The sequence below is a fragment of the Alligator mississippiensis genome, chromosome 4 (genome assembly GCF_030867095.1).
Source record: "Alligator mississippiensis isolate rAllMis1 chromosome 4, rAllMis1, whole genome shotgun sequence".
In the NCBI taxonomy this organism is placed as follows: domain Eukaryota; kingdom Metazoa; phylum Chordata; order Crocodylia; family Alligatoridae; genus Alligator; species Alligator mississippiensis.
Genome location: NC_081827.1, coordinates 165,854,942 through 165,881,550, shown reverse-complemented (window position 1 = coordinate 165,881,550; position 26,609 = coordinate 165,854,942). Strand labels below are relative to the sequence as shown.

General features: G+C 57.8%; 1 protein-coding gene across 2 annotated transcripts; it reads right to left on the bottom strand.

Moving 5' to 3' along the window:
• Positions 1 to 255: 255 nt before the first annotated feature.
• STAC2 (SH3 and cysteine rich domain 2) lies at positions 256 to 26,609 on the bottom strand. 2 transcript variants are annotated; one of them, XM_006274979.4, is made up of 11 exons: positions 26,214 to 26,609; positions 12,031 to 12,337; positions 10,536 to 10,633; positions 9,851 to 9,935; positions 9,398 to 9,510; positions 8,546 to 8,618; positions 8,250 to 8,311; positions 7,531 to 7,628; positions 7,028 to 7,079; positions 3,911 to 4,048; positions 256 to 2,971 (listed from the first exon to the last, which is right to left on the bottom strand). In XM_006274979.4, exons 1-11 carry the CDS (start codon positions 26,301 to 26,303, stop codon positions 2,867 to 2,869), a joined length of 1,221 nt encoding a protein of 406 aa, XP_006275041.2. In that variant the 5' UTR covers positions 26,304 to 26,609; the 3' UTR covers positions 256 to 2,866. The 2 variants fall into 2 exon arrangements, with proteins under 2 accessions (XP_006275041.2, XP_019338092.2); XM_019482547.2 differs by having other exon boundaries at positions 12,256 to 12,337; positions 26,214 to 26,608.

Here is a 26,609-nt window from a genome sequence, read left to right as displayed (position 1 = left end):
GCATAGGACTCCTGGGTTCTAGTCCTAGCACTTGAAACACGTAAGAAACCACCCCAGCCCTTCTCTGTGCCTCAGTTTCCCCCTCTGGAAACATGATGTTAGGAAAGCACATGCCCTGGTCAGAGGCCAAAGGAGGTTGAGGCCCTAGGAAGACAGCACAAAATCCAAGAACATGAGCTCCTGCAAGGGAGACTTGAGGTCCCCCGGCAGGATTGTTCTTTGCCAGCACTGGACACACAACCCAGCAGTCACAGATGCAACATGGTAACATTTAATTTGGAACGTTTCAGCCAGGCTGTCCTCTGCAGCTGGCCAGCTGGGTGAGACATGCATTCTTTATGTACAGTGACACTCCACAGTCCTAGCTACGGTGCATCCAGATTGCCTCTGGATGTTATTGCTTAGGTGAGTTGCTATCACAACCGATGTGTGGGAGAAAATCCCTTCCAACAGGCTGCAGCGGCCGTGTGTGTGTGCATGGACGCACGCGTGTACGATTGTGGGCAGGTGCAGAGGGGTAGGGAGTGACGAGCCAGCCCTCCTTCATCCATCCAAGGTAGAAAGCAGTATCAGATGGATGCCAGCATGGGGGTTGGTCTGGAACAAGTGTTGTTCCCAGCAGTGGGTTTGCTAAAGACTCTGGTGTGTGGGAGCACCCTTGGTCTGACTACCTGGCTGCAGCTTTGGACTCTTAGCATATGGGGCGTAGGGTATAAGGCTGTTGGAACCTCACTTGGAGCTCTGGTTATAGATGAGACAATGGTGTCAGCTGGTGGGATCCATAGAAATAAAGCAGATGGGTTGGGACTGGGGTTAGATGTGGCAAAGCAAACTGTGCTGGGGGGGGCAGCCATGATAGTTTGTCAGTCTCACCGTGGAGCCTGCCCCATGCCAAAGCTGACAGCTGGAAACAGTGCGACTCTCCCATACCACAAGCCTGGGAACCCTTTGCTGCAGATTTCCCTCCTAGCTGACCCAGGCTGGAGGGAAACACCCAGTGCCACAAGGAGTCAAAGACCAGCTTCTCTGCTATACATGACATTCTCCCATGCACCAGCCCTGAGCTATGCTCACAGGGACACAGAGCGAGTGGGAAGTGGGGTTGGGCTCAATGCCTGCAAGAGGTTATATGCTAATGGGGTGGGTACTATACAGAGCAGAAAGGGGGCAGTTTGCTCAGGTATGTGAAGCACAATCACTTACAGCAGAGCAGTGGCTTTCAAACTGGGGTATGTGTACCCCCACCTTCCAGTGCTTTGCCAATGGGGACATGCCTTAATTGTAATCATGGTAATGGAGTTGCTGGTTGGTCAAGGCACAGGGAGTATAATGGCATTGCTGTACATTGACATTGGTGAATGTGCAGAACCACACTGAGGGTAAGAGCAGGTAATGGGGAGGAGGCGGGGGTGCAGCCAAAGGAGTTTGAAAATCAGTGTACTGGAGCAAGTGGGACTGGAGGAGGAGCTGGCAAGCAAGGGGGCTACAGCCCTGACCCTCCCTGCTCAGGTAAGCAAGGCCTGCAGTCTCAGGATGGAGGGTGGGGAGCCCTGGCATTGTTTCATGCCTGCTTCAGCCACTCAGCAAAGCTCCTGGGGGGTGTTTTGGGCCAATCAGGATTGGCCTCTTTAAGCACAAAGAAAAGCCCCCTCGCTTCCATGGAATTGCCCAATGTGCCCCCTCGGTAGTGGCCACCCCCTGAGAGATAAGAGCTGCCATGGTACAAGCCAGTAGAAACATCGCTGATGCAAACAGCCCCCCTGAGGGCAGCAATGGCAAATCTCCAGGCTGGGGGTGATGCTGGGTGAGGAGGACCAGGCTGGATGGACTGACAGGTCTCTGTCTCTAGCTGTCCACATGGAGAACAGCAGCTGGCTGGAAAATGCTCATGGTTCAAGTATGGTGTGAATCCAGGCAAAGGTTCCTGAGGTCTGGAAAATTGCTCTTCTGTGGATCACAGTCAACCAGGGAACATCCTGGGAAATGGAGCCTCAACATAGGGAAAAGCCCCTACAGACCATGGAAAGCAACACACAGCCACCTGTCGAGGGGGTCACATGACTAGAGAAAAAGATGTTGCCTTGGCCCTTCCTTAGGCACAGCCAATGCCGCCTCTCCTGGTCCTGAGTGGTTCGAGGAAAAAACCCCGTGTCGTTTCCAAAATAGGTCCTGTGATGACACTAACACACCGACACACACACACACAGACACACAGACGCTGCACAGACAGATGAGGGATGCCCCCACTTGAGCCTAGAGGCCAGGCCAGGAGCTATTTCGGTTTCCATGACATTACAGGCATGCGACATGGCTGGGGAGGCAGGGTTGGTTGGGTGGAGGTATAGAGGCAGGATAAGACATATTGGTGGGAGAGCAGGCGGCTCAGTATAGAGCCATTCCTCTGCCCACGTTGCAGTCCAGGGAGGGTTCCCTGCTGGGGAAGAGACAAACACAGGATGGGGCACAGCTGGGGGACTCTCCTGATGCTCCCTCTCTGATGTTCCCATAGTGGGGGACCCTGGCCCCCACCTGCCACCAGCACCAACCCAGACAGGTGGGATCAGGCAGGTTCAGTCTGAAAAAACATGAGGGTGGCAACAAACTTGCCCTCCCCAGACCTTGCTTCTGACCCCTGTGGGGCAACCAAGGGAGGGCGGCATCTTTTGGGCATCTGTTCCGAAATAAATCCTTTTCAGCCCAGTGCAGTGTGTTGGCAGCCATGGTGCCCTGAGCACGGGGAAGCAGTGAAGGGCAGCCTGGGAGTGCAACTGGGTGGGGATGGGCTGGGGAGGCCACATTCCCCCGCTGGGAAGAGAAGGGTTGGACTTCTTCATTGCCCTCTGTGTCCCTCGCTCCCCAGCCCTGCTCAGATCTCTGTCAGGGCATCAGCCGGGACCAAGCCACGTTTCGTGCCGCTGGTCACCTTGATGAAGCCCTCGTTCTCCTTGCTCTTGCCCACACCAACGCAGATCTGAGAAAAGGAGAGAGAGTCAGGAATGAAGCTGGAGGGGCCCAGATCTCTGCTGACAATGGGGCAAACTTGACAGATGCCAGGGCAAGAAAGGGCACAGCCTGGCAGGGCAGGAATATGCCAGTGACACTGCATGAAAGCTCAGGGAAGACAATCTGCTGGTCAATGCCACACACACCTCCCAGCTGTGTCTGCCCCAACCATCCCTGGCTTCTCTGTCCTCTTGCTCAGGCTTTGACAGCAGCTGCTTCTATCCCAGAGAGTGGCATCTAAAAACTCCAAGGGAAACCCCATGCCCCTCCGCCCCCCACCTCCTAAACTTGTCAGGGTGAGACTGACTTAGGAGCAACAATAGAGCAGGCAGGATCTAATGCCAGCAGAAAGCGGAGAAGGGGAGAGTTAATGCCACCAGATACCAACGCCTGCCAAGGACGGTCCAGGATCAGTGTCAGATGGGAAGCCAGCAGAGTCCCAATGGTGGATTGAGGTCTAGATCATTCTTAAAACCCAGGATACACCCTTGCTGGACTATGAACAATGCCCTGGGCTACAGACAGACCCAGGAAAGCTCAGCCACTTTTCCACATGAGCAACACCAGGGGAGAGGGTATGAATTGCTCCTGGCCATACAATGAGATCAGCCATGGCTTGCTAGGCCCAGCCCCCACCCTCCCTTGCCCAGGTGATGTGGACTGGCTCCATGAATGCCAATAAGGCAAGAGCCCAGCTGGTGTAAACCCACTGTCTTCTGCCCTGCTCTATCCCCTAGCTTGGCCCCTCCCCACAGCATAGACCCACTTGCCTTTCTATTACACCTCTCCTTCATTGAGCCACCTGTGCTGTTCCAGGCCCCCTGCCCTACTCTATCATCCCACTGCAGTACAACTCTCTGCTGTCCTGCCCCCTCCCCTCTGCAGTGTAGATCACCCCAGTTCATACCTGGCTTTCTTTGAGGCTCATCTGTCCCTGCTCCTTGTTGCCCTGGAAATTTCGGCAGCATTTCCAGACGCTCTCACCTGGGCGCACCCTCTGCACAAAGTTGGCCGGGAAGAAGCCCACCCTGTCTCCGATCTTGCCCTGTGATAGCAAAGGAGGGGCCATGAGCTCAAGTGTCCACCTGCCTGTCTGCTCCCAGCCCCTTGTTGCATGGAGATCTCTATGCCAGAATGGGGCTGAGACCCAGTGAGCTCACTACCCATGTGGGCCATCAAAGAGCCATGAGATGGCAGCAGTGTCCTGCTGGACAGGGAACAGAACAGAGAGCAGGAGGCTTTGCATCCTACTGCTGAGGTCAGAGAGATGAGCTTGGTACTCTGTTGGGCATGTCTTTGTCCCAGCCCAGTCCCCTAAACTGTTGGGTCTTTAGCCTCAAGGATGAGAACCTGACCTCCAATTCATACCCAGGTCCTATGTCCAGCCAGGAAGGGAAGCCAGCCCTTGAGATCCAGGTCCATCCCATCCTGCCCAGTCACCCCCTCACTCCCTAAGGTGCTGGTTGGCATTACTCTGCCCAGAGAAAAGGCAGCCTTTTGCCTTGGGGTCACCAACCCTTGAGAAGGGACCTTTCACATGGAACACGGGGCTCTCAAGCTGGTGAGCAGCAGCGTCCATGCCTTTAAGGATCTGCCCCAGTGGTGTTCAACCCATCCAGCATCATGGGTCAAATAAGTGACATGGGTTTGGTCTGCAGGCCTGATCCAGTGTGGGGTCAGCGTGTGGGATTGGTTCCTGGGTGCAGTCGGGCACACTGGACCAGCCCTGTGTGTTGGACCTGGCTACAATGTGACCCTGAGTGCTGGCCCAACCCTGCCTGTGGGTCTGGAAATTTGGCAGTGGGGGAGCAGTGGCAGTGTTATTTGCTGTGGCTCTGTGCTGTAGTGTGGAAAATAACACTGCTTCCCTGCTCCAGATTTCCAGACCCTTGGGGAGCCCCATGGGCTGGATGACAGCTCCATGGGCTGTAGGTTCAGCATCACTGATCTACATGCGTCTTGCACACCCTGCATTGCACTATATGCAGACCCCATCCCAGCACACAGGCACTAGCAACTTATCAACACCCCCCTTCACGAAGTGCTTTACTGTATACATCCCATGTGCACCTGAACTTCCCCTGTGCACTTGTACATGCTGTACTACACACCCAGAGCCCTCTGCATCCACTCGTGAGACCACCATTATATTCATGCACATACCATACGGACAGGTGCCCTGATATGCACACCATACACATCCAACATGCATATGGGTCTCCCCTGTGTATGTGTGTGTGTGTGTGTGTGTGTGTGTAGACACAATGCACCACACCATACACATAGATCCCTCTGTATACACATACCTAGACACTAGCATTATAGTGTCTCACACACACACACACACACACATACCACATAGTTAGTGCTCTCCCTCACACACTAGCCATGGCACTCCCCAACACATGCACATGCACGTCTCTCTCTCTGTCCTCTCCTCTCCTGCACCCCACTAATATAAGGGATGCCTTTGCCAGGGAATAGAGCTGGAAGCACCCAATGAGGGATGCCTGCAAAACTGATCCTGCATCCAGCAGTGCCCACATGAAGCTGGGGTACCCCTGCTAACCCCGATAGGCTTTTCACCAAGGTCCCAGAGCAGGATTTATGTTCCCTAGCCCTAGCCAGCCTTCCTCTGCCCCTCAAGCAGAGGCTAGCAAAAGCCAGGCAAGAGCGTTTTCCTGACACTGCCTCCTAAGCTGCCACATCACGTGGGGGACTTGTCACCACAGCAACGGGCAGAGGAAGCCAGACGTGTGTCTGGCTCATGGCTGAGGAGCTGATTCGTCAGCAGCTGCGGGTGTGCATGTGCATGGCTGTGCGTATGTGTGTGGGGGGCAATGTGAGCATGAGTGTACCAAGCTATGCACCCCTGGCCTGCTTCACACACAGATGAGTCACTGAGGGGCCCAGGAGGGGCTGGGCACAGCAGGAGGCATTGGCTATGCAGGACCCAGCCCTACCAGAGCAAATGGGGATGGAGAGGGCTGCAGAAGTGAAGGCAGCTCTACTGAAGTGTGGGGGTGAGGGGAAGCAACACTGGGCAAGCCCATCAGAGCATAGGGTCAAAGGGAGCTAGGTTCAGGTTCCTAGCTCCCTGGCCCATGGGGAAGTGGGGTATATGTGTGTATAGGGCATGAACTTGTGCATGTCAGGGGCTATGGTGTTCAAAGGTAGGAGTGTGTGTGTGTGTGTGTGTGTGTGTGTGTGTGTAGTGTTCATGTGGGTATACAGATAAGTATGCAAGTGTCAGACACTGCAGTACTGGGGACAGATGTGTTGTGTGTGCAGGATGCCAGACTGTGAGTGCTGGGAGATGTGATGTTGGCAGAGCCATGTAAAGGGGTATGATGGGGACAGACACATGTGGATGTGAATGCAGGGGAGATCGTGTGCACACACGTGTGGGTGTTGAGAGCATGTGTGTGCTTGTGCAGTGGAGGAGTGGTCAGGTGTTCAGGGTATGTGCACGTGTTTAAGGGAGAGTGTGTGCACGTGAGAGAGAGTATGCGTGCAAAAGGGAGTATGTGTATGCATGTATGGGGTGTCTGTGTGTGTAAGGAAGAGTATATGTATGTGTGTATGGGGTGTGTGCGTGCAAGGGAGAGTGTGTATGTATGTACGGGGGTGTAAGGGAGTATGTGTCTGCATGTGTGTATGTGCATGTGCGTGTGTGGGAGAGTGTGTGTGTGTGTGTGTGCGTGCATGCATATGTGATGCTGCCGCAGCCCCTCCCCGGCGTGGTGTCTATCTGCTGCAGTGCCCAGCCCACTGGCTGCAGTGACAGGTTTATGGGGCTGTTTATGTCCTTCCCAGCAGCTCCGGGTTGCTGCGGTGAATGCAGAACCCTGCTCTCCAGCTGGGGCCGCCACAGGAGCAGGGATGTGGCCTGGCTTTGGGGTGCCACTGTGCCTAAACCTCCAAGACCTGAGATATCTCTGACCCCTCCCTGCCCTCATCCCTGTACCCCACCTGATGCCCCTTACCCCAGCCCCTCTCCGGAGTTCCCCCAGCCCCCACCAACCTTCCACCAGTCTTCATTGGAGTCATCGACCAGCATGATCCTGTCTCCAGGCCTGGGGGGCAGAGACAGAGAGGGAGTTTGGTGTTAACATGGGGAGGGAGAACACACTGTGCCAGCTCCATAACAAGGCCTCCCCACCTCCATCTGCCCAGATGTGCCCTTCAGGGCCCAACCCCTCATGGCTGCAGGGTGGCTTGGGAGCTGAAGCTGTCCAGGAGGCAGTGGGGCTTGTCTCAATGGAGAAGGGAGAGGCAGGGGAACAGGACAGGAAAACTGAGCTCAGAGAAGAGACTCTTGAGCTGTTCCTGAGATCACGACCCCCCAGGCCACCATCAGCACCTCAGATGCTCCCTGCCCAAGCCACCTTCCCATGGGGCTTCCCACGGGGATCCTGAGCAGCCCCTGCAGCCTTCCCCCAGCCTGTCTGAGCCCCTGCCAGGGGACCTGGGGACTCCTCACTGCCCTCCACCATGTGACTGCCCCCTGGGGGGATGGGCACTTACTGCAGGGGCAGGTCATTGTGCTCTTGGGGAAGGAACTTGTAGAGAGCTACATAGGAGTACATGGGTGAGATCTCCTTCCACAACGAGCTCCAGACAGCCTGCAGGGAAGGGGCCCAGAGTCAGAGCAGCAGAGGAGGAGGCAGTGTCCCACTGTGCATGCCCCCACCCCAGCCCCACTGCCAGGAGGAACATCCCCGAGGAACAAGCCTCTGTATTCGCTCCCTCCTCCCTCATGCTCCTGCCCCCAAGCCTAGTCACACACCCACTGACGCTAGTCCCTCCCTCCTGTAGAAGTGCCCCTTCTACCCAGTGCCCTGACCAGTCCAGGTAGCAACCCATCAATGCCCCCTCATACATGCTCATCTCAGCCAAGGGTCTGTGGCAGCCACATCCCCATGGCAGGGGCATGGAGCAGGGGGTCAGGTTACTAGAAGCACAGCTGTCCAGAGCCAGCTGCTGGCTTGCAAGGTGGGCAGGGGGTGCTGTCCCAGCCCTAAGGGGGGGCTGATACAGCTGGTGGGAGTGGAAGGCACCACAGGGACACAGGCACCAGTGCAAGAGTGGAGGGGATAGGGGGAGAGGGAAACCTCAGGACACAGCCCCCATAATGGGGCAGGGATCTGCTGTAATACAATTACTAGGTGGTGGGAGTTGTCAGAGCATTTGTGGCAGGATAAGGGAAGCTGGGAAGAGTTGTGGGGATCTGGGGTACATCTCACCGGCTGCCCAGGGCTCTTCTCTTCAAAGGCTGCACCATCACTCTCTGCTGGGGCTGTGAACACTGCAAGAGACAGGTAGGGTCAGCCCTGGGAGCTCCCTTCCCCCGCTGTGCCCAGCACCCAGCACAGTCCACCATCCCCTAGCAAGAGCCATGAGGCTGCTTTCCCTGCTACAGCCAGCCCGCAGTGCTGAGGGCAAGGTCCATCCAGTAGCTGCCCCTGCCCAGGGGAGAAGGGCCCTTGTGCCCACCCTGGCTTTTGGGTCCGTGAAGTTTCCTGACCCCTGCTCCACTCACCACTATCACTCTGGCTTTCCTCACTGTTCTGGAGGCCTCCGTCTGCATCCTCCGCAGCCTCATCCCTCTCATTCTAGGGAAGATGGAGATACTGGGGGTTGGCAAGATACCCGCTGGCATGTTCTAGCAGCCCCTGCCACTCCCCAGCACCAGCTTCAAACTGCCTCTGCTATGCATCTCTCTGCCCTGGCCCTTGCTCCAAGCACTACTGCTCTCTCCTGCAGAGGCCCCAATGAATTCATGCTCCCCCCTTCCCACACGCAGGGTGCTACTGGATTTTTGGTCCCCTGAAAGGAACAGGGATGGGGCTGGGCTGTCATGAACTCTCCACTGATGATGCTGGCCTCAGAATCATAGAAATAGAGAAGTAGGGCTAGAAGGGACCTCCGGAGGTCATCTAGTCCGAAGTTTCTCAACCCGTGGTTTGTGGCCCAAAAGTGGGTTGCAAGAATATATGAAAGGGTCACGAACAAACTTTTAAAAATAGATCAACAAACTTTAAGAATGGATTCTTCTTTAAAGGAGAAAACTGTGGGAAGCTGTGGCAAAGGTCCAGCCTGCAAGTTGCTGCTTGGAGCCCCCTGCCCCACACACTGTGGGGCTGGGGCCTGGGGGCAGTGGGTCGTGAGTGAGGGGCACTGGGTTGGGACTGGCCATTCATGTTTACAAGTGGGTTCTGGTACAAAAAAAGTTGAGAGGCACTGATCTAGTTTAAGTCCATGGAGGGACAAAGGTGTTGGTAGGGGTGAGGCCTGGCTCGGCCCTGGCAGGGAGGGAAGGTGTACCCAGGTCTGGGTTAGGGACAGGCTCTGTGCAATGAGCCCCACCCAGGTGCTGCTGGAGGGAACGTACCAGGCTCCTAGTGGGTGACTCTGAAGTGCTGCTGAAGCTGGAGCGGTTCATGTGAGCCAGCGAGGTACCATAGCGCAGTGTCTCGTAGATGGGATCCACCTTGCCACTGCGGGCTGCAGAGCCGGAGGTGGGTGGGGGGCTGTAGTCAGGGACTCTGTCTACAGCCCCAGGGAGCCTGAGCCACAGCTCTGCACCAGAAGCCACCCACAAGGGCAGCAGCTCACTGCAGACACGGCTGGGACCCTACCTTACTCTTCTGCTAGGGCAATATTCCCCTCCCTTAGCACCCCAGAAACAGCCCTGAGGCTCCCCAGTGCCAGCCACCTCCCCCACCCCAGTACAGCAGCTAGGTCTGGGGCATCCTGAAATAAAACCACCTGAAAAAGTTCTGCCAGCCCAGCCAGAGACCCCTCCACAGTCACCACCCTGTGCCCTGGGGCAGAGATCTCTCACCTGCAGGGGGAGACTCCTTGGAGCTGCCCTGCTGTTGGTCCTGCAGCAGGAGGGGGGAGCTGAAGTTGCGGCGAAAGGAGGTGGCCTGGAGGGAAAGGATGGGGCAGAAACCATAACAGTGATTGGGGAGGGGGGACAAGCTCCTCAGCCTGTCTGTCACCCCCTGAAAGTCACGGTGTTCCCTGGGGTGGGTGCATACCCACACTGCATAGGAAAGGAAGGACTGGGGTGCCTCAGCTGCCCCCAGGAAGCAGAGCTTGGTCATCTCCAGCCTAGACACTCCAAGACAGCAGAGCAGGGGTTGCTTACACCCCTAGAGCAAGGGGGAGTGGAGACTCAGTAGCCACAAGCAGCCAGGGGGGAACCGCAGGGCTAGAACTCACAGCTTTGGCACTCAGTGCACCATTCCAACCCATCCATGCCAGCAGCGGCAGGGCCAGGCTGTCTCCAACTCTGTTCCAAGGCTGCTGGACTCAGATTGACAGGATAAAGCTGCTGTGCAGACTTCCTGCCCACAGGTGACAGTGGTGACCCAGGCCAGTGGACAGGCCAGGAGTGTGCTCTGTGTGTATGCATGCACCCGTGTGTGTACTCATGCACTGACATGCAAACAGCAGAGAGCACACACTCACCCAGGGGTAAGAAAAGAGTGGGGGAGGGCACTACCTCTGGTGAAGGCACCTACCGTCTTGCCAGGGCATTGCTGATGTGAGACCTCTTCCGAGCACCACAGGTGCACACTGACTTTGCATGTTTTACACCTCAGGCCTTGCTTGGAATTGCCTGCAACACACGGGGCAACCACAGGGGGGTATTAGAGAGGGCTCAACTCTGACTGGCAGGGAGGGGCATAATATACAGGTTTCCCTTGATTTATGTAGGTTCTTTATATGCAAATTCACTCTTATGCAATGAGCATATTTAGACCCATAATTCATTATATGCAAGGTAAATTCACTCTTATGCAATCAGCATAGACGCGCCCCCCCCAGCAGGTAAGTCTGTGAGGGGAGGGGAAAGAGCTGTGGCCCCACTCACCCCAGCCCTGGCTGCAGCAGCCCGGGAGCAGCTGGCGCCAGCTGCCTGCAGCCACTGGGCTACACTGTGCTCCACCTGTCCCCACTCACCTCTGCTCCTGGGTTGCATCATGCCCTGGTGCAGGCAGCTGGCATTGGCCACTCCCAGGGCTGCTGCAGCAGGAACTGAGGTGAGTGGAGACAGGCAGAGCCCCAAGAGATTTGGGACATGGTGCAGCCCAGCAGCTACAGGCAGCTGGTGTCAGCTGCTCCCGGGGCTGCTGCAGCAGAGACTGGGGTGTGTGCCACACCCCTGCCACCCAGGGCTCTGCTTGCCTCCACTCACCCCAGCCCATGATGGAGCAGCCAACACCAGCTGCCTGCACTAGGGCATGGCGCAGCCCAGGAGCAGAGGTGAGCAGGGACAGGCAGAGCCCAAGCATGGGGGACAGGGGGAGCACAGTGCAGCCTAGTGGCTGCAGGCAGCTGTCTCCAGCCGCTCCCAGGGCTGCTGCAGCCCCGGCTGGGGTGAGTGCTCCTCTGCTCCTTGTGCTTTGCTGTCTTGTGCAGCCCCAGGAGCATCACCCCTCCCACTGCCTCTTCTCCAGTCCCAGCCCCATTCCCTCCCTCCCTCCCTGCCATGGGAACCTATCCCTATTTGTTACATTGTAAAGTGGGTCCTCTTTATGGGAATTTGATTTATGCACTGTTCTCCAGGAATGCATGTATAGCATAAATCGAGGGAAACCTGTATTCCCAATAGGACCTTGTGGGGAGAAGGGAACTTGGCTCACAAGGACCTGGAACAGGGACACTACAGGCCAGGGGGTGAGAGCAAGGCTGGAGCCACTGCAGTCTTCTAGGGGCCCTCAGGGCTCAGAAGCAGCCTCCACTGAGTAGGGAGATGGGATAAAGCCCTGGGCTGGGCTGGGCAAACAAGGAGATTTGGTGCTGGGGTATGTGTGGGTGGGGGGAGGGTCTGGCCTAGCTGGGAGAGACAGAATCCAGGGGTGCAAGACTGAAGGGGTTGTGGGTTGGGAGAGCTGGGCTGTCTGAGCCCCAGCAGGGAGGTGGGGGGTGGGAAGTAGTAAGAAGACTCCCCGTGCCCCACCCCCGTTTGGAGCGAGGTCCCCCTGCCTCCTTCCTGGGTTCCACAGCACTCACCTACGATTTGCTGGTGGCAAAGCTCACATGAGCAGTGCTTCTTGAAAACATACTCCTGGAAGCTGTGTGTCCGCATTGGCTTGAGGGGCGCCAGGGGCCGGTGGCAGGCACTGGGCGAGCATTCAGCCCGGGGCGGGGTGGCTGCAGCGGGCAGTGGTGGGGGGGATGGGGGTGGAAGGGGCGTTGGGGGGCTGAGCAGCACCTCAGAAGGGAACTTGAGCTCACTGTTGGATCGCAGGAAGAAGTTCTCCACGCTCTTGCTGCGCAGGATGGTCTTGAGGGACAGCGAGCGTTTGAACCGTTGCAGCTGGGGAGAAGCAGAAGCCCAGAGTGGGGGGCACACATCATGAGGGGGAGCACCCCTGCCTTCACCCCCCACACTGCAGAGGACAGATGGGGCCAGCCTGAAGTCACCGTGGGGTCCCCCTAACAGGAGTTGCCCCTGCAGCTTGCGAAGTGGCCCATTTTGCACCCCCTCCAGCTACACAGGTCTGTGCCCTACTCTCTAGTCTGATTCACTGGGAAGAGGCAGGCATCACATCCTCCACCCCCCTCCAGTACTCAGACCCAGGGATGATATCACTCCTCAGCAGCTGAAGGTTTCAGCCTTGCCCTCTCTCTAGTCACCTGTCCCCAGCTTCCATGGCTGCAGCCTGCTAGGAGATCCTATGGCATTGGTAACCACTGGTGAATGCAGTGCTCCAGGGACCCGGAGGTGGGAGTGTCTGGGAGACATTATGGTGGGTCCAAAAATAGGCCACGGACCCCATCCCCATTGCTGAGCGGACCCTGTCTGTAGTAGCAGGCAGCAGTAAGCTGGGCAGGCACCAGGCTTGTCCCAGTGGGGTGGCCCCCCAATGCCACTTTGCCACTTCTCTGTCCATGCCTGCCTGCCTGGTCCTGTCAGCTGGAGACCGAATGATCACATGAATGCTGAGCTGGTCCCAAAGTGGGTCACTCTGGACTCTGCACGCGTGCATGTGTGCACGTGTGTGTGCATGCGCATGCATGTGGCGGGGGGTGGAAATCCCAGGCCCCCCTGCCACAGATCCCTTTGGGCTTGGGGTGAGGGAAAAGCTGGGTAGATGCCCTTGTCTCGCCCTCATGCACAAATGAGCAGGAGGCTGGAAGTGCACCGTGTCTCCCCCCGGCCTCCACCAGCTGAGTGTTTAATCCAGCTTTCAGCAAGGTTTTGTTTCATCTATGAATCCCCTTCTCTCTCCCTGCAAAGCCAGAGGGAGGGTGGATGGATGAGGAAGGCAAGGGGATGTAGGGAAAGGGGCCAGGGACAAATCTTCACGCTCTGACCCTGCAGAGACAACAGCGTCTCCCTGCACTGTGTGTGTTACTGCCCTCCCCACCTCCACGGGGCAGGTGGGTAGAGCAGCTGACCTTCCATGAGAGCTGTGGTGCCACTTAAGGCAGGTCTGCCATCATGGAGATGCCATCTGTAGCTCCCCCTCCACCCCTTATCTCCATCCCCCACCCCATGGTCACATCCCTCCTCTTCCATTAGCTCCTTCCCTTTACTTTCCCTCTGGGGCAAAACAGTTTCAGGACCTAGCCAGGGACACCAGCAAGAGCACTGAGAGCTCTGCCCCCACCATATAGCCCCACCCCCTCCTCACAGCCACACCCACTTTTCCAGCCCACCTATCCCTCCCCCACACCCTCCAGCCCCTCTGGGGGTTGGTCCCCTGTCCTCCTCCTTGTAGTGACACAGGCCCATCCCAGCACATCTGCCCAGCATGGGGTAATGCAAGCCTGACTCCTACAGAAGACGCAGGGCTGCATGTCGCAGACAGGCCCCAGCCCATCCCCCCTCAGCCACACTGCAGCCAGCCAGGCTTGTAAAATGGGAGAGACGCCAACAAGGCAGTTAGCCATGGATTGGACTTCTCAGTGCAGAGAGCGCCCAGGGCCATTGGCATCAGATCAGAGGAGTCAGGGAGGCCCTTAGTTTGGAGCTCTGGGCCGGGAAGCCTGGTGGGGGGTGGTTCAGATGCTCCAGCCCCTTCCCCTCTATCTCTGGACAGCTCTTGCTAAACCCCTGCACCAACTGCGCTCCCAGGCCCTGTGGGGTTTGTGCTTTACAGGAACGCTCACATGAGAGCTACCAATCACCCATGATACCAAGCACTGTGGGGCAACGGGCAGCCCGGGCTTGGGTTGGCCTTGGGGGCCTGGACTTCTGGGTTCTGATCTCCTGAAAGTCAAGGTCAGGACTCTTGTCGGTCCAGGTGGCACAATGCTGTGGGTACATGAGTATGCACATTTGTGCTTTGGTGCCTGCAAAGGGTTAGCCAGCCCTGCCAGGGCCCTCTCTGGTCTTTGGGATGCCTGGGGGATCCCAGTCCCCCGCCATGTCCCCACCCCTGGGGGACATGGCTGGAGACAGCAGGCCTCCGGAATGGGATCTCAGGCTGGGGCAATCGACTACGCAAGGGAAATCATGGTGCAGAGGGAGCCTCTGGTTAAGGTGTGAAAGAATCTGTAGAACAGGAAGCAGCCAAGGGGTAAAGTAGGCACAAAGATGTGCTGACCTGCTACAGCCATGAGCTCCGGGCTCTAGGCCAGGCTCCTTGGGCTAGGACGTGCCTACCCCAGCTCACTGAATTCCAGCCAGGGCAGAGGCAGGCGGGTGTCTTCCCTCCAGAGCCACACTGGGGGCCGTGCTGCCTGATCACAGCAATGCATAGTGCAGCAGGACTCCCGGGTTCTCTGCCTTGCTCCATTGGCGGGGGGTGAGGCAAATTCCTTCTCTCAGCTCTGGGCCTCAGTTTCCCCAACCACAAGGGAAGAGGAGGAGCACTGGAAAATCCCCTTAAGCAGAACCATGGTGCCATGCCCCACACCACATCCCCTGCCTTGGTCTGGCTCCTGGCAGTAGGCAAGCATGCAGGGGGCACATAGTCTTGGGGATGGTGGCCTGTCTGGGGGGGCCCATGCTGTCAAAGTGTGAGTAGATGAGACGGGTGAGACAGTAAGGCCACTCTCTGCATTAGTGTCTGCAGTGTCCTGGGGAGTGAGCAGCCCTGAGCAGGTGGGACTTGCGTGCACAGATTATGCTGGCATGCGAGTGTGTGCAGCGCCTGTGTACTTGCACGCGGGACTGTGCATATACAGCAGGGCGGGGGGGAGGGGCAGGCTTACTCCGCCAGCACAAAGCCCAGCCACACACTCCCCACTCCCAGCTAAAAGGTTTCAGCTCCAATTCACTCGAAGCTGCCTGCTGCACTGGGACTGCTAGAGCAGAAGGAACATGGTGCTCTGCATCCCACGGTGTGTGGTGGGGGAGGCACTCACAAATGGAAGGAGCAGCTTCTACCTTACCCACCCCCCACCCACCACCTCTGCCTGCGGGCTCAACCCAACCTGTACCCCTGCCTCCATCCAAATAGCCCAGAGCTCCAGCAAGGTCCTGGATTCAAATGGGATGACTGCCCAGCCCAGATTCCCCCCCACTGGGCCTCAGTGAAACTCATGCATAGGGGCCAGAGACCCCAGCCTGCTCCAGACCCAGGGGGTTCTGGACAAGCTGGGGTGTCTCCTCTGAAGCAGCTACCCTCAGAGAGCTCTGCAGTTTGGTTGGGGAAGGGGGTGAGGTCAAGCTGGTCTGAGCTTCCAGGTATACCTGAGCTGGGGCAGAAGTGGGGGGGGGGGGGTGCTAACCTCCTGCAGGATGCAGCGGGGGGGGCTCTGGGATTCCCACTGGAGGGGCTGTTCTGAGAACCCATCTGGGGTGAGTGTGGGGTGTTGGGGAAGGTGCGTCTCAGACAGCTGGACCCAGCCCCTCAACCCCCTGCCCTGTTCCAGATAGGGCTGTCCCTCCAGGGCATCCTGCCATGGAGGTGCTCCCTTTCCTCTGGAGACCCACCCAGCTCCTAAACCCAGTAGCTCCACAGCACCCACGTTCCCACTGGGCAAAGTCTCCCAGGCTGGTGAGCAGTACTCGGAAGTGCCAGCTACTCCCCACTCCTACCAGGCCACCCGCAGCCTCAGGCAGAGCCACCCCTATACAGAGGCCCTCCAGCAGTCATGGCTGGCTCCTTCTACATCACTCAGTGCCCACTGGCACTGGGACAGTCCCTGCTGCCCATCCCCAGCTTTCAAGCAAGCCAGAGCCTCTGGGATGGGCTCCCAGTCACACCACAGGCAGCCACCTGGACAGGGGCCAGCAGGTCAGGGTGACAAGGGGCACAGGCATTCACCCCTGGGCAAAGCACTTTGCGGGGCACATGACAGCATCTCCAAGGACAGAATCATAGAGTACTTGAAGACTGCTATCCTGTTGCCTCTTAGTCACATTTTTTTCAAGCTTAACATTTTTGTGTCTCACCGTCCCTTTGTCTGACTTGCCTTCCAAGCCTTTTGTTGCCTTCCTCTGGGCCCTCTCTAACTTCTCCACGTCCCTTTTAAATGTGGAGCCCAGAACTGCACCCAGCACTCTAGATGAGGCATAACTAGTGCTGAGTAGGCTGGCTCTATCACCTCCTGTGTCTTACACTTAACGCTACTGGCGTTGCAGCCCAAAACTACTTTGTTTTTGCAGCTGCAAAGGGTGGGGGCACCTTGGCTTTAACAACAAAGGCAGATCTTTCTCTTCCCCTCCCCTTCCCCTCTCCAAACATGCTGTCCATGCTCCTCACTGCAGTTCTCCAGTGTCACCCAGCTTCACCCACTTCTAGTAGAGAAGAGAAGCAGTGGGGCAGGTAGGCAGCCCATGTGCCATGCGATGCTAGCCCACAGTCCCTAGGTCATGGTACTCAGACTGACTTGGTCCCAATCCACTGGGACATGGTGCGGTGGGGGTTGGTGAGGGCCCTGGCACTGGCAGCAGCAGGCAGCATTTCTGGCAGGATGCTCAGAGGCTCTCAGGCTGGGATAATGTCCTGGCACTTGGCAGGCATCCCAGCCCATCCTCTCTGCTCCTCAGGGAAGGGGAGGTGATTAGTCAAGCATGCAGGGGACTTTACTAGAAATCCTAATCAGAAGCAGCAGGAAAAGCTGGTTCCTAGGCTTGGGAGGGGAGCAATGAGACAGTGTGGACAGAAACCCCAACCTGTAGGCTCCTTGCCACCCTAGCCCTGGGCCCCCACACCCAGCTCTGCCCAAGCTGTTCAGTCCCAATCCCCAGCTCAGAAGCCCACAGACACTGGGGTCAGGGGTACAAGAAGGCCCAAGCCAGACATTCTGGGGGGGTAGATTTGGTTGTGGTGAGACCTGGAACCATGCAAAAGCAATTGTGAGACCAAGTACCTATGACTTTGCCTACTCTAGCTCTGGCTCCCCTTGTGCCTCCAGTCTAGGGACACGCCCACTGGATGTTTGCAATGATCAGAGCCATGGACCAGACCCTGGGCTGGTATAGCCTGCCCAGTGGTGAGGGGTTCACTCTTCCCCAGCTGCATGCATCAAAGCTTCAGAAACTCCAGGCCATTCGCAGCAGAGAGCACTTGGATTCCAGAGAGCACCTGGATCCCAGATCTCCCTGCATGGGCCTAGATCCCAGATTCCCCCACCCCAGCCCCACATGGCCTGATTCCCTAACACCAGCTCATGCACAGCCCTGGATTTCATCCCTACTTACTTTGGGTCTCAGCAGCCCCCATCTGCCCCTCCAACACCAAAACACAGCATAGATCCCACAGCTCCTTCCCCATAGCCTACTCCTTTCTTTGGAAGAAGAGGGCCCTGGTGGATAGAAATTGCCCAGCCTGAGGGAGGGTAAAAAATAATGATGTAGCAGAAGTACCACCCCCCCTCCAATACATACATTGTGGGCTGGGCTTGAAGTGCACCAGCAAAGAAAGCCACGGTGAGACGGCAGCAGGTCAGGCAGAAGAGGAGCTGTATGGGTGAGGGGGAGCCCAGGGTGTGTGTGTTCTGACTGCTACTCCACACTCTGTGTGTGTGTGTGTGTGTGTGTGTGTGTGTGTGTGTGTGTGTGTGTGTGTGTGTTCTGACTGCTACGCCACACTGTGCTCAGTGAGAGTGACTCCAGGCAGCTTTCAGCCTCCACTTTCATTAGCAGCCAACATCCACCTGCTCCCTCCCTATGGCTAAGTCCCTCACCCATAGCCTTTCCCCCTCCACTGCAAGACACTGGCTGTGCTTCCCCACCACCCCTTGTACAGAGCTGGGGCTGGGCCTGGGCGAACTTGTTCATTCTTACCTGGACCTAAGGAGTGGGGTGGGGGGGATCCATGCTGGGTTGTTAGCAGGGGCCTCTGGTGGGCTGCCTCACTCAGGGGAGGGTGTCTGTGCACTCCCAAGGGGACAGGGTGGCAGGCGTATAGCTGTCCCCACTGTATGTGCACGGTTCTATTCCCCTGCTCACTCATGGGCTTGTGCTCTCACCACAGGACATCTCATTTAGGTGATGACTCCTGGCTCATCCCATTGAGGCACTGCTGAGGACAGCCAGGCCCCCCAGAGAGTGTCAGTGTGGGGTCACGCTGCACTGCTGGCCAAAATATACCTCCTCTTCCCCATCCACGGAGGGGTCACACTGGAGTGTGGGGCTGGATCCCTCCCTGAGGTTCCCCAGGTGCATGTGCAGCTGCATTGTGTAGAGATTTAGGGCAACACATGACAAGAGCGATGCTGATTCCTCTTGTCCGGGTGCCTGAGAACAGCTTGCTGAGCTGGCTGCCAGCTGCCTCCTGAGGATGCCTGAGCACCCCCTCTCCTCCCCCACCCAGGCTAGGCCAGGCCAGGCCAGGCCAGGCCAGGCGGGGCAGGCACCTAGGACTGAGAGTGCTCGTGTTCAGCCCACTCCTCCTGTACTCCCCCCCCCCCCCCAGATGCTGCTAAAAGCACCCGCTCTTCTCTGACATGCAGCCCCACCCTGAGGTCTATTTTTAACCTGCCCTAGATGCTTCTTACTTAGCAAGGCAAGGCAGAGAGGGACTCGGCCAGATCACGGGGACAAGGTGCCAACAGGCACAAGCTACTCTCTGTGGTCCTATCTGTAGATAGGCCCCAGGTATAAAACCTCCTCAGGGATGTAGATTTTCCTCCCCTCAGCTGGTGGGGGGTGATGGGAAAGACGCCGTCCTCTGATCCACTGCAGGATCAGCCTGGTATCACCCCACCGCTCCCTCTCCAAGGTACTCTCAGCCTGAATCCATGGTGGCCAACGGGGGACTAGAGCCAGGGGCCATCATAGGCTGGGAAGCAGAAGCAGGGGGTTATCATTGCTGGGGGCAGCCAGCAGGGGGAGACGTGGTCACATGCCCCAAGCCCATCTGCCACAGGGTGCCAGGGTGCTTAACGGGATTCAGGATGGTCTCTGGGGGCTGCGCGGGCAGAGATGTGGGTCGGTGACAGGAAGTGCTCAGTACCCAGACTGGAGGAGGAGAGGAAGCAGAGGGGGCAATGAACAGAGGGGGCAATGAGGTGGGGCAGATGGGGCTGGGATGTCATGCTGTCAGGGGGCAGTTAGGAGCCCCAGGGCCTGAGGCAGGCTGGAAGAGGCCACCTAGCCAAGCCTTGTCCCCATGTCTTCCCTGGAGGGCTCTGCCTCAGCAGGGTTGTAGGGGCAGAAGCATGGGGATTGCAGTGCTGAAACAGACCAGCTAGACCAGCCAGTCTGCTCCCTGCCAGTCCGTGGTGCCCAGCACTCCTGAGCCGCCACCCCCCCCCCCCCCCCCATCTCCACGTGGGAGCCAAAGCATCCACCAGGCCCCTCATGGCTGTAGCACCAGCAGCATAGGAAAGAAGCAAGCATCATCCTGGCACCCTGGGCTCACCTGGGGGGCAGGGGGGACCCTTTCTTTCCTCTTCTGCCTGCTGGTCAAGCCCATGCAAACCCCAGACATGACCAGCCCCAGCTCAATCTTCCTCTCTTTAGTATCTAGGGGCCCTGGGACTTATGAGGGACTGGAAGACCTTGACTTGGAAGCAGCTTAAGCTGAGAAGTGCCCTGAAGAAGAGCAGGTGGCACCATGGGGCCCTGAGGGCAATGTCCCTCCCTTCCCCACACCCCAACCTGGGCTGCCTCTGTGCCACAAAGGCCTATAGGATCCCAGGCTGGGTGCATGTAACCTGCCCATGATGGCACTGCACGACCAGCTACAATGTAACAGCAGGGCAGGGACGGGGAGGTCCCTGGGGTGTGTCGCCTCGTGGGAGCACCTGCTTGCGGAAGAGTCTGATCATGGAACAGCAGCAGTGTAGCTCAGGGAACAGTCTTGGCCCTGGCTCAGGAGGGTGGTAAGTTCATATCCAGAGCTGGCAGGATAACCCCTGAGGTCCTGCCGCTCCCTTAATTCCGTTGTGCCTCTAGCACTCAGGGGCTTTGCACAGGCCCATGAGAGCAGCACACTGCTCCAGGTGGGCTCTCGCACCTGGATCAAGGCGTTAGGATGTCCAGACCCAAAGCCAAGCTTCATTTTCAGCATGGACAAGACCCCCCCAGTCCAGGTTCTAGGAGTGGGTCAAAACCTGGAGCTGAACCCCAGATTTGTGGATCAGGCTTGTGGTTTCACACTCTGCTCCCCAAGCCTGGAGCCCGTTTATTCCCAAGAAAGCAGCTCAGCACCTGGTGAGCTGGGCTACCCCCTCTGTGGTGGAGGGGAGGAAGGAACACCTCACACCCACAGCAGAGAGCAGTTCATTGGGATATCACCAACACAGAGCACTTGGCTTAACATGAGGCAGGGAGCAGCCACAGCCTAGCACAAGGAGGGTTAACAAGCCCTGCTGTCCAGGGTACCCTCACCCCCATAAAGGCCCAATGGCTGTCAGCAGGGGGTAGAGGGGACCAGGTCCCTGGATTTCAGTGGGGATAAAGAATGCATGGGGGGCAGGGGGGAGGTGGAAAAAAACAGTGTTGTTCAGTTCCTGAGCTGTGCTGTGCTTCCCCCTATCCATTCCCCCACTGGCTCCAAGCCTCCCTGCCCCTGCCAGCCTGCCTGAGCCACGAGGCCCTTTATCTGGGTCAGAGCTGGTGCCAGAAACTTTCCAATTTTTCCCCAGGGAAAGCACTGTGAAATCCACCATGCCAACCAGTGCAGTGTGTCCCTGCCTGGCAATGCACCCCCATCATGTGTATGAAGCAGTGGGGAGATGTCAGGCCTCTTTGACCTCCACATTGCCCCTAGGTCCAGCTTGCCCTGCCCTTGATTCCCCTGTGTTCATCTGTGGCTGGAAACAGAGATTGCCTTTGTGCCTCCATAGCCATTTTTATGGTGGCACAAAGTGAAAGCAAATAGACACTCATGCCCTTTATTGAGCCCAAATGTCTTTCTTTGCAGCCATGGTAAAAGGGCAGTAATAATTTATGCTGCTCTTTTACAGCAGACATCCATTGGTTTTATGGTGCAAAAGTGCAAATTGCCCAAAGCTGTCCACACTCTCCAGCTGGGTAGCTGCTCCCAAGGATCAAAGGGCTCAGTGCTGCATGCCCCAGAAATTCCTGTACAGGATCAGGCCCCTCAAGCCCTGGGAGCACTTGCCTGGCTTTCTCCCCAGCATGAGCAGAAAGCTGTTGTAGTCCAAGCCTGCCCCTACGGGAAGCCAGAGTACGCAGTGATTTTGCCCAGGGCTCCTGGTGCTGTACAGAACTGGACCCCGTTGCCTTCCTCCTGCCCCAGGCTTGGAGATAAGCTTTGGCTCGCTGCAGCCCACCCGCCTGCCCCTGGTCTCCCCTCCAACTGCTATGAAACCTCTGGCCCAGGAAGCAGTTCTGGCCCCTGAGCAGGTGGATGTTGGCTGCAAGGTGCTGGGTTGGGTTCCCCAACTTCTTCCCAGAGCCTGGCCTGTCCCCCACCCTGGAAAGCCCCATTTGCCACCCCCCACCAGCACAGTCACTCACACCAGCCAACAGGGAGTTGAAATGCACTGAAAATCCAAACTGCAGCCTTTCATGCCCACTTTGTGCTAGGGCAAGCACCCACCTGAGGCTCACAGCCTGTGTGGGTTTTCCTGCCACACCATCAGGTCCTGCCAAGTAAGAAAGAAGCTGTCCCACATGCCTGTGTACAGGGGCTGGATCAGGGTGGAGGGGAGCAGGGGGCATGGATTGGGGTGTCAGGGCTCTGGTCTGATCTGTGAGCTGAGGGAAGGTAGCAGCACAGTTTCTGATGCAGATTTGATCATGTTCACCCTGTGAGTTGCACCAGCTCCTGCTCCTGTCCCCCTAGCATGGTCCCAGCTCTCTGTGATAACTCACTCTCCCCTGTCCCTTCTGCAGCAGTTTCAGAAGCCTCCCCCAGAAACAGCTGCAGTGCCAGCCCCTCTGGAGGACCCCAGCTGGATGCCTGGGGAGGGGAAGGTCTCCCACAGGGAAAACCAAGCAGGGCAGGGATTATGGGAGTCAGCAGCTGCCATGTGAGCTGATGAAACATAGGGGAGGGGGAAGGAGAATTCTTCCGAGGGTGGTGGGGGCCCAGTCAGCCCTGGATGCTGAGGCCAGCATCCTGTGGTTGTAGCTGACCTGTGCAGCCCAGCTGGGAGCAGTGTCAGTGCTGAGCTGAGTGTTTTGGGTCCCTCCAGCAGCTGGTCCCCCTGCTGCTCTCAGCTCCTGGACCCCTAGCTGCTGTGTTGTCCATACTGTAGCTGGACAGGGTGGAGAGGCAGCTAGTGCAACCCACACTGCCCTGTCCCAGCTGGGGGCCATAGAGAAAAAGAACCTCCAACCTGTGGATACCAGCTTTGAAGATGCCCATTGACTCAGCCAGGTCCCCCTGGAGGGTTAGCCAGCTCAGAGCCCAGAGAAGCCCTGAGCACAAAGGAGCTGGGGTGTGGGGGAAGGGGGTTACAACTCATTTGGGTTCTCAGCCCCCCTTACTTAATCAGAATGCCCCCTCCTACTGCCCATCTTTTACTGGACTCCAGACTCTTAAAGCCCTGGCCTTGGCCCTCTCCCTTGGACAGATGCTGCCCCCAGATACATCTGGGCCCAATGTGGAGGAGAGGCCTCAGGGGTCCCTGCTGCCTGCAATTTTAGCTTGGTGCCCCTTACCCTGAGCTCCATCCCTCCCATGTGCTGAAGCTGCAGCCACCCGCAACACACAGGCAACCCCAATGCCAGTCTTAGCTATGATCCCCACAAGGCCACTCCACCCCATTAACCATCTCCAGCCCGGCTTGGGTTGGGGGGCAGGACCTATACAGCACCCCTCCCTTTGCAACTCTGGGGGAGCTGCCTTTCCAAATAACACTGTGCTGCAGGAGTTAGGCACACTGGGGTGTAGCCCCAAGGGCCCCTGGTGCACCAGGGAAGGTAGCCCTGACCCTGAGGGTGCCAGCTCTGTGCCACTCTGATGCCCACATGCCCTGCTCCCCAGCTGGTTTTCGAAAGGCTCTAATTTAGAGCACAGCAAACATGGGAATTAGAGCTGATTGGAGGCGTGAGGGGGCTGGGAGAGATCCCGACAGCCCCACCCCCACCCCTCCCCGCCATAATGCCAGCACAGCTTGGCACAGACATGGAGGGGGTGGAGGGTGGGACCTACAGCCTGGCGGGAAGAACAGCAGTCAGGGAACAAGAGCTGAGGGGCTGGAGCCTGCAGAGGGGTTGGACCCCACAGCCAGGAGAGGGCGTGTGGTTTCTGCCAGGGGGTGGGCAGAGGAGGCTCAGCTGAGCTCCCCAGCCAGGCCCCTGAGGCTCAGGGCAAGGATCAGGTGTGGAGATCACTGGGTAAGCAAAGGGAGATGGGAATGCCCTGGGGTGGGGAAGTCAGCCTGGGGAAGGATGGGGGTGGAAAGGGCAGAACATCCAGCCTCCCTCAACCCATTGCACAGTCCCTGAGGGTGAGGGACACACTGGAACCCATGAGAGCCATCCAGCCCCCAGGCTGGGGATGAGAAGCGAGTGGGGGTTTGAACACCACCATGGAGGTTCTCAGTCCCTGCCCTTCCCATCTTTCTACCTGGGATTGGCCCTGGTGGGATGGACAGGGTAGAAGGGGGCAGTTTCCCTGCTCTGGGAAAGCAGAGGTATCAGGCAACTCTGGGTGGGAAGAGGGGAAGGGGTCACATCTCCCCAGCCCCCTTAGATTTAATCCCATTCAGGGAAGGCCCAGATTTGCTTCATGCCTTTTCCTCACATATCTTCCTAGCCCTACACACGCCCCATGGCCCCCAACCCTAAGCCTGTCCCTCTTTCAGTGCTCTCTGCCCCCAGAGGCACCATCCCAGAGCTACAGTCTTGTGGTTCTCCTTACTACACTGTGAGGCCTTCACCGAGGTGAGAGCCCTGTTGGGTTGAGACCTACCCAGACACTTTGGAGACACAGCCCCTGCCCCAGAGCAGCCCTGGTCCACAGACAACACAGCTGAAGGGCAGGAGGGATGAAGTGACCTGCCCAAGGCCACCAAGCAAGTCAGTGGCAGAGCCCAGCCCAGAACCCAGGGCTCCTCTTCCCAGGTAGTAAACACACTTGCCATGAGAAGGGCGAGTCAAGCCCTTTCTGCTTTCAGTAGGAACGTCGAAGTATGGGTCTTCCCTGCACATGCACAGAGATCACCCCAAGCCAATGCCTGAGACCCCCCGCCCCAGGACCATCTAGCCCTCCCATCCATTGCCTGTGATATCAGATCTCTTTCCTGCTCCCAGGTCTAGAGCCCCTTGTGCTGTGATGACAAGAGTTCACTAAAGCCTACACCCCATGCAGGAGCCCAGTCTCTACCCCAGCCTGTATCACAGCCTGGGCTGCAGGAAGGAATGGATATACACTCCAGTGACTGCCCGAGGCAGCCCAGCAGCTCATGGGAGCCCTGGCAGAAGACACCTGATCTGGGCCCCATTTACATGGTGACCAGTGACTCCAGATTGAAACCAGCTGGAGAGCAAAGCCCATCCCCACCATTCTTTTATCTGGGATGGAAGGGGAGGGGGTGGGCTGATCCTGTCCACCCACACCCCTTTTCCCTGCCCAAGCCTTCTACAGCTCAGATGGCGACCCCCAAGGCCAACTCGCCTTCACACTACTCCAGGGCTATATAGGGGAAACTGTTGAAATCAGGGGATGCTGGCCACAGTACAAATGAGGACCCCCAGAAGGAGCTGGGCCCTGACCTGGAAGAGTTTTTATGCACCAAGTCTCATCCTTTGTGCTCTGTGCCCTGCTCAGAGCCTCAGCTCCTGGGCTTCTTGGAGGCAATGAGGCCCTCAGAAATGTAAACCTTATATTTACTCTGGATGTGTTTGTGTGTGCGTGCCCACTCTAAGCTGGGTCCCAAGCGCGAAAAGGTGCTGGCGCCTATCTGCTTTGCCTGCTAAAAATGCGCACATTATGCCAATGAAGCCTGCAATTAAGTGTGTGTGTGAACAAGTCACATTGCTGCAGACACACATAGATGCACGCACCCGGAGCAGAACTGCCCCTGCCCGCCTTGCCCAGTGCTCACATGTGCTGATCAAACCAGAGCTCACCCAGAGCGGCCCCCCCATGGATGCCAGATCCTTTCCTATAAGAAACCCCCTACCCACACACACACACCCTTCTCCAGGGCAGAATCAGAAATACCAGTGAAGTCCCAGCTGCTGATTTATTTTTAAATCAGATTTGTCTTTGCGAACTGCTGAGGTCAGGGGGGGACCCAAGCTGCAAACTCCCCAGCTGCGTGCATGGGCTATTTTGCAAAAGGGTTGATATTTGGAGTGATACCTCCAGCACAGACACACACACAAATGTACACAGACACACACCTCCACAGAGACACACAAATGCACACACACAGACAACACACAGGAACAGACACAAACACACACAAATGCACACAGACAACACACCCAAGGATGAGTTGAAGCCACCTAGTTACCTATTTACAGCATGTGCTGCAGGGCAAGGGGGAGGGCCAGCCCTGACACCTGTCTCTGGGGCATTATTTATAGCAGGGAGCCGGGCTCCGCACAAGGGGAGGGGGTGGGTGGCACCTGGGCTACCTCCGCTCCATCCAAAGATTGGGCTCATGCCTCGCCGGGAGAGATGCCATGTCCGGCAGGCAGGCAGGCAGGGAGGAAGGAGCGATCCCGCCTGAAACTGGCTGGTTCCAGCTGATGTCAGCAACACAAGGAAGCGCGAGGGACGGGGGGAGGCAGAGGGGGTTCAGCGGAGACGCTGCCAAGCCCCGCGACCTCCCGCACAACACCCCGCAGGCTGGCAGCGCGGGGAGCAGCCCAGGGGCAGCGGCCCCCGCCCAGCCCAGCCCGGCTGCGGCCGCGCACTTACCTTGCTCTCCTGGAGGGCGTCGAGGGCGCCCGGGGACGCCTGCACGGCCGTGCCCTGAGGCTCGTTCTCCTTCTCGCTCAGCTCCGTCATGGTGCGGGCGCCGCTGGGGCAGGGCTGGAGCAAGGGGGCCGCGCCGGGGCCGAGGTGCCCGCTCCCGAGCCCAGCCCCGGCGCCCGCTGCCAGCCGCTGCCACTTGCGGATCAAACTTCGGGATCTTCCTTCCCTGCCTCCCAAAGGCGCCCCGGGAGCAGGGGGTGGATCCAGCCCAACAGCCTCTACCCGGGTCCCTGCAGAGCCGGTGGTTGCCGTGCGGGCTCTGTGCGGGCGCCCCACGCTTCGCCCAAGTTTGATTTAGGAGGGAGGACGGGCGGGCGGCCCCGCGCGGCTGCTGCTGCC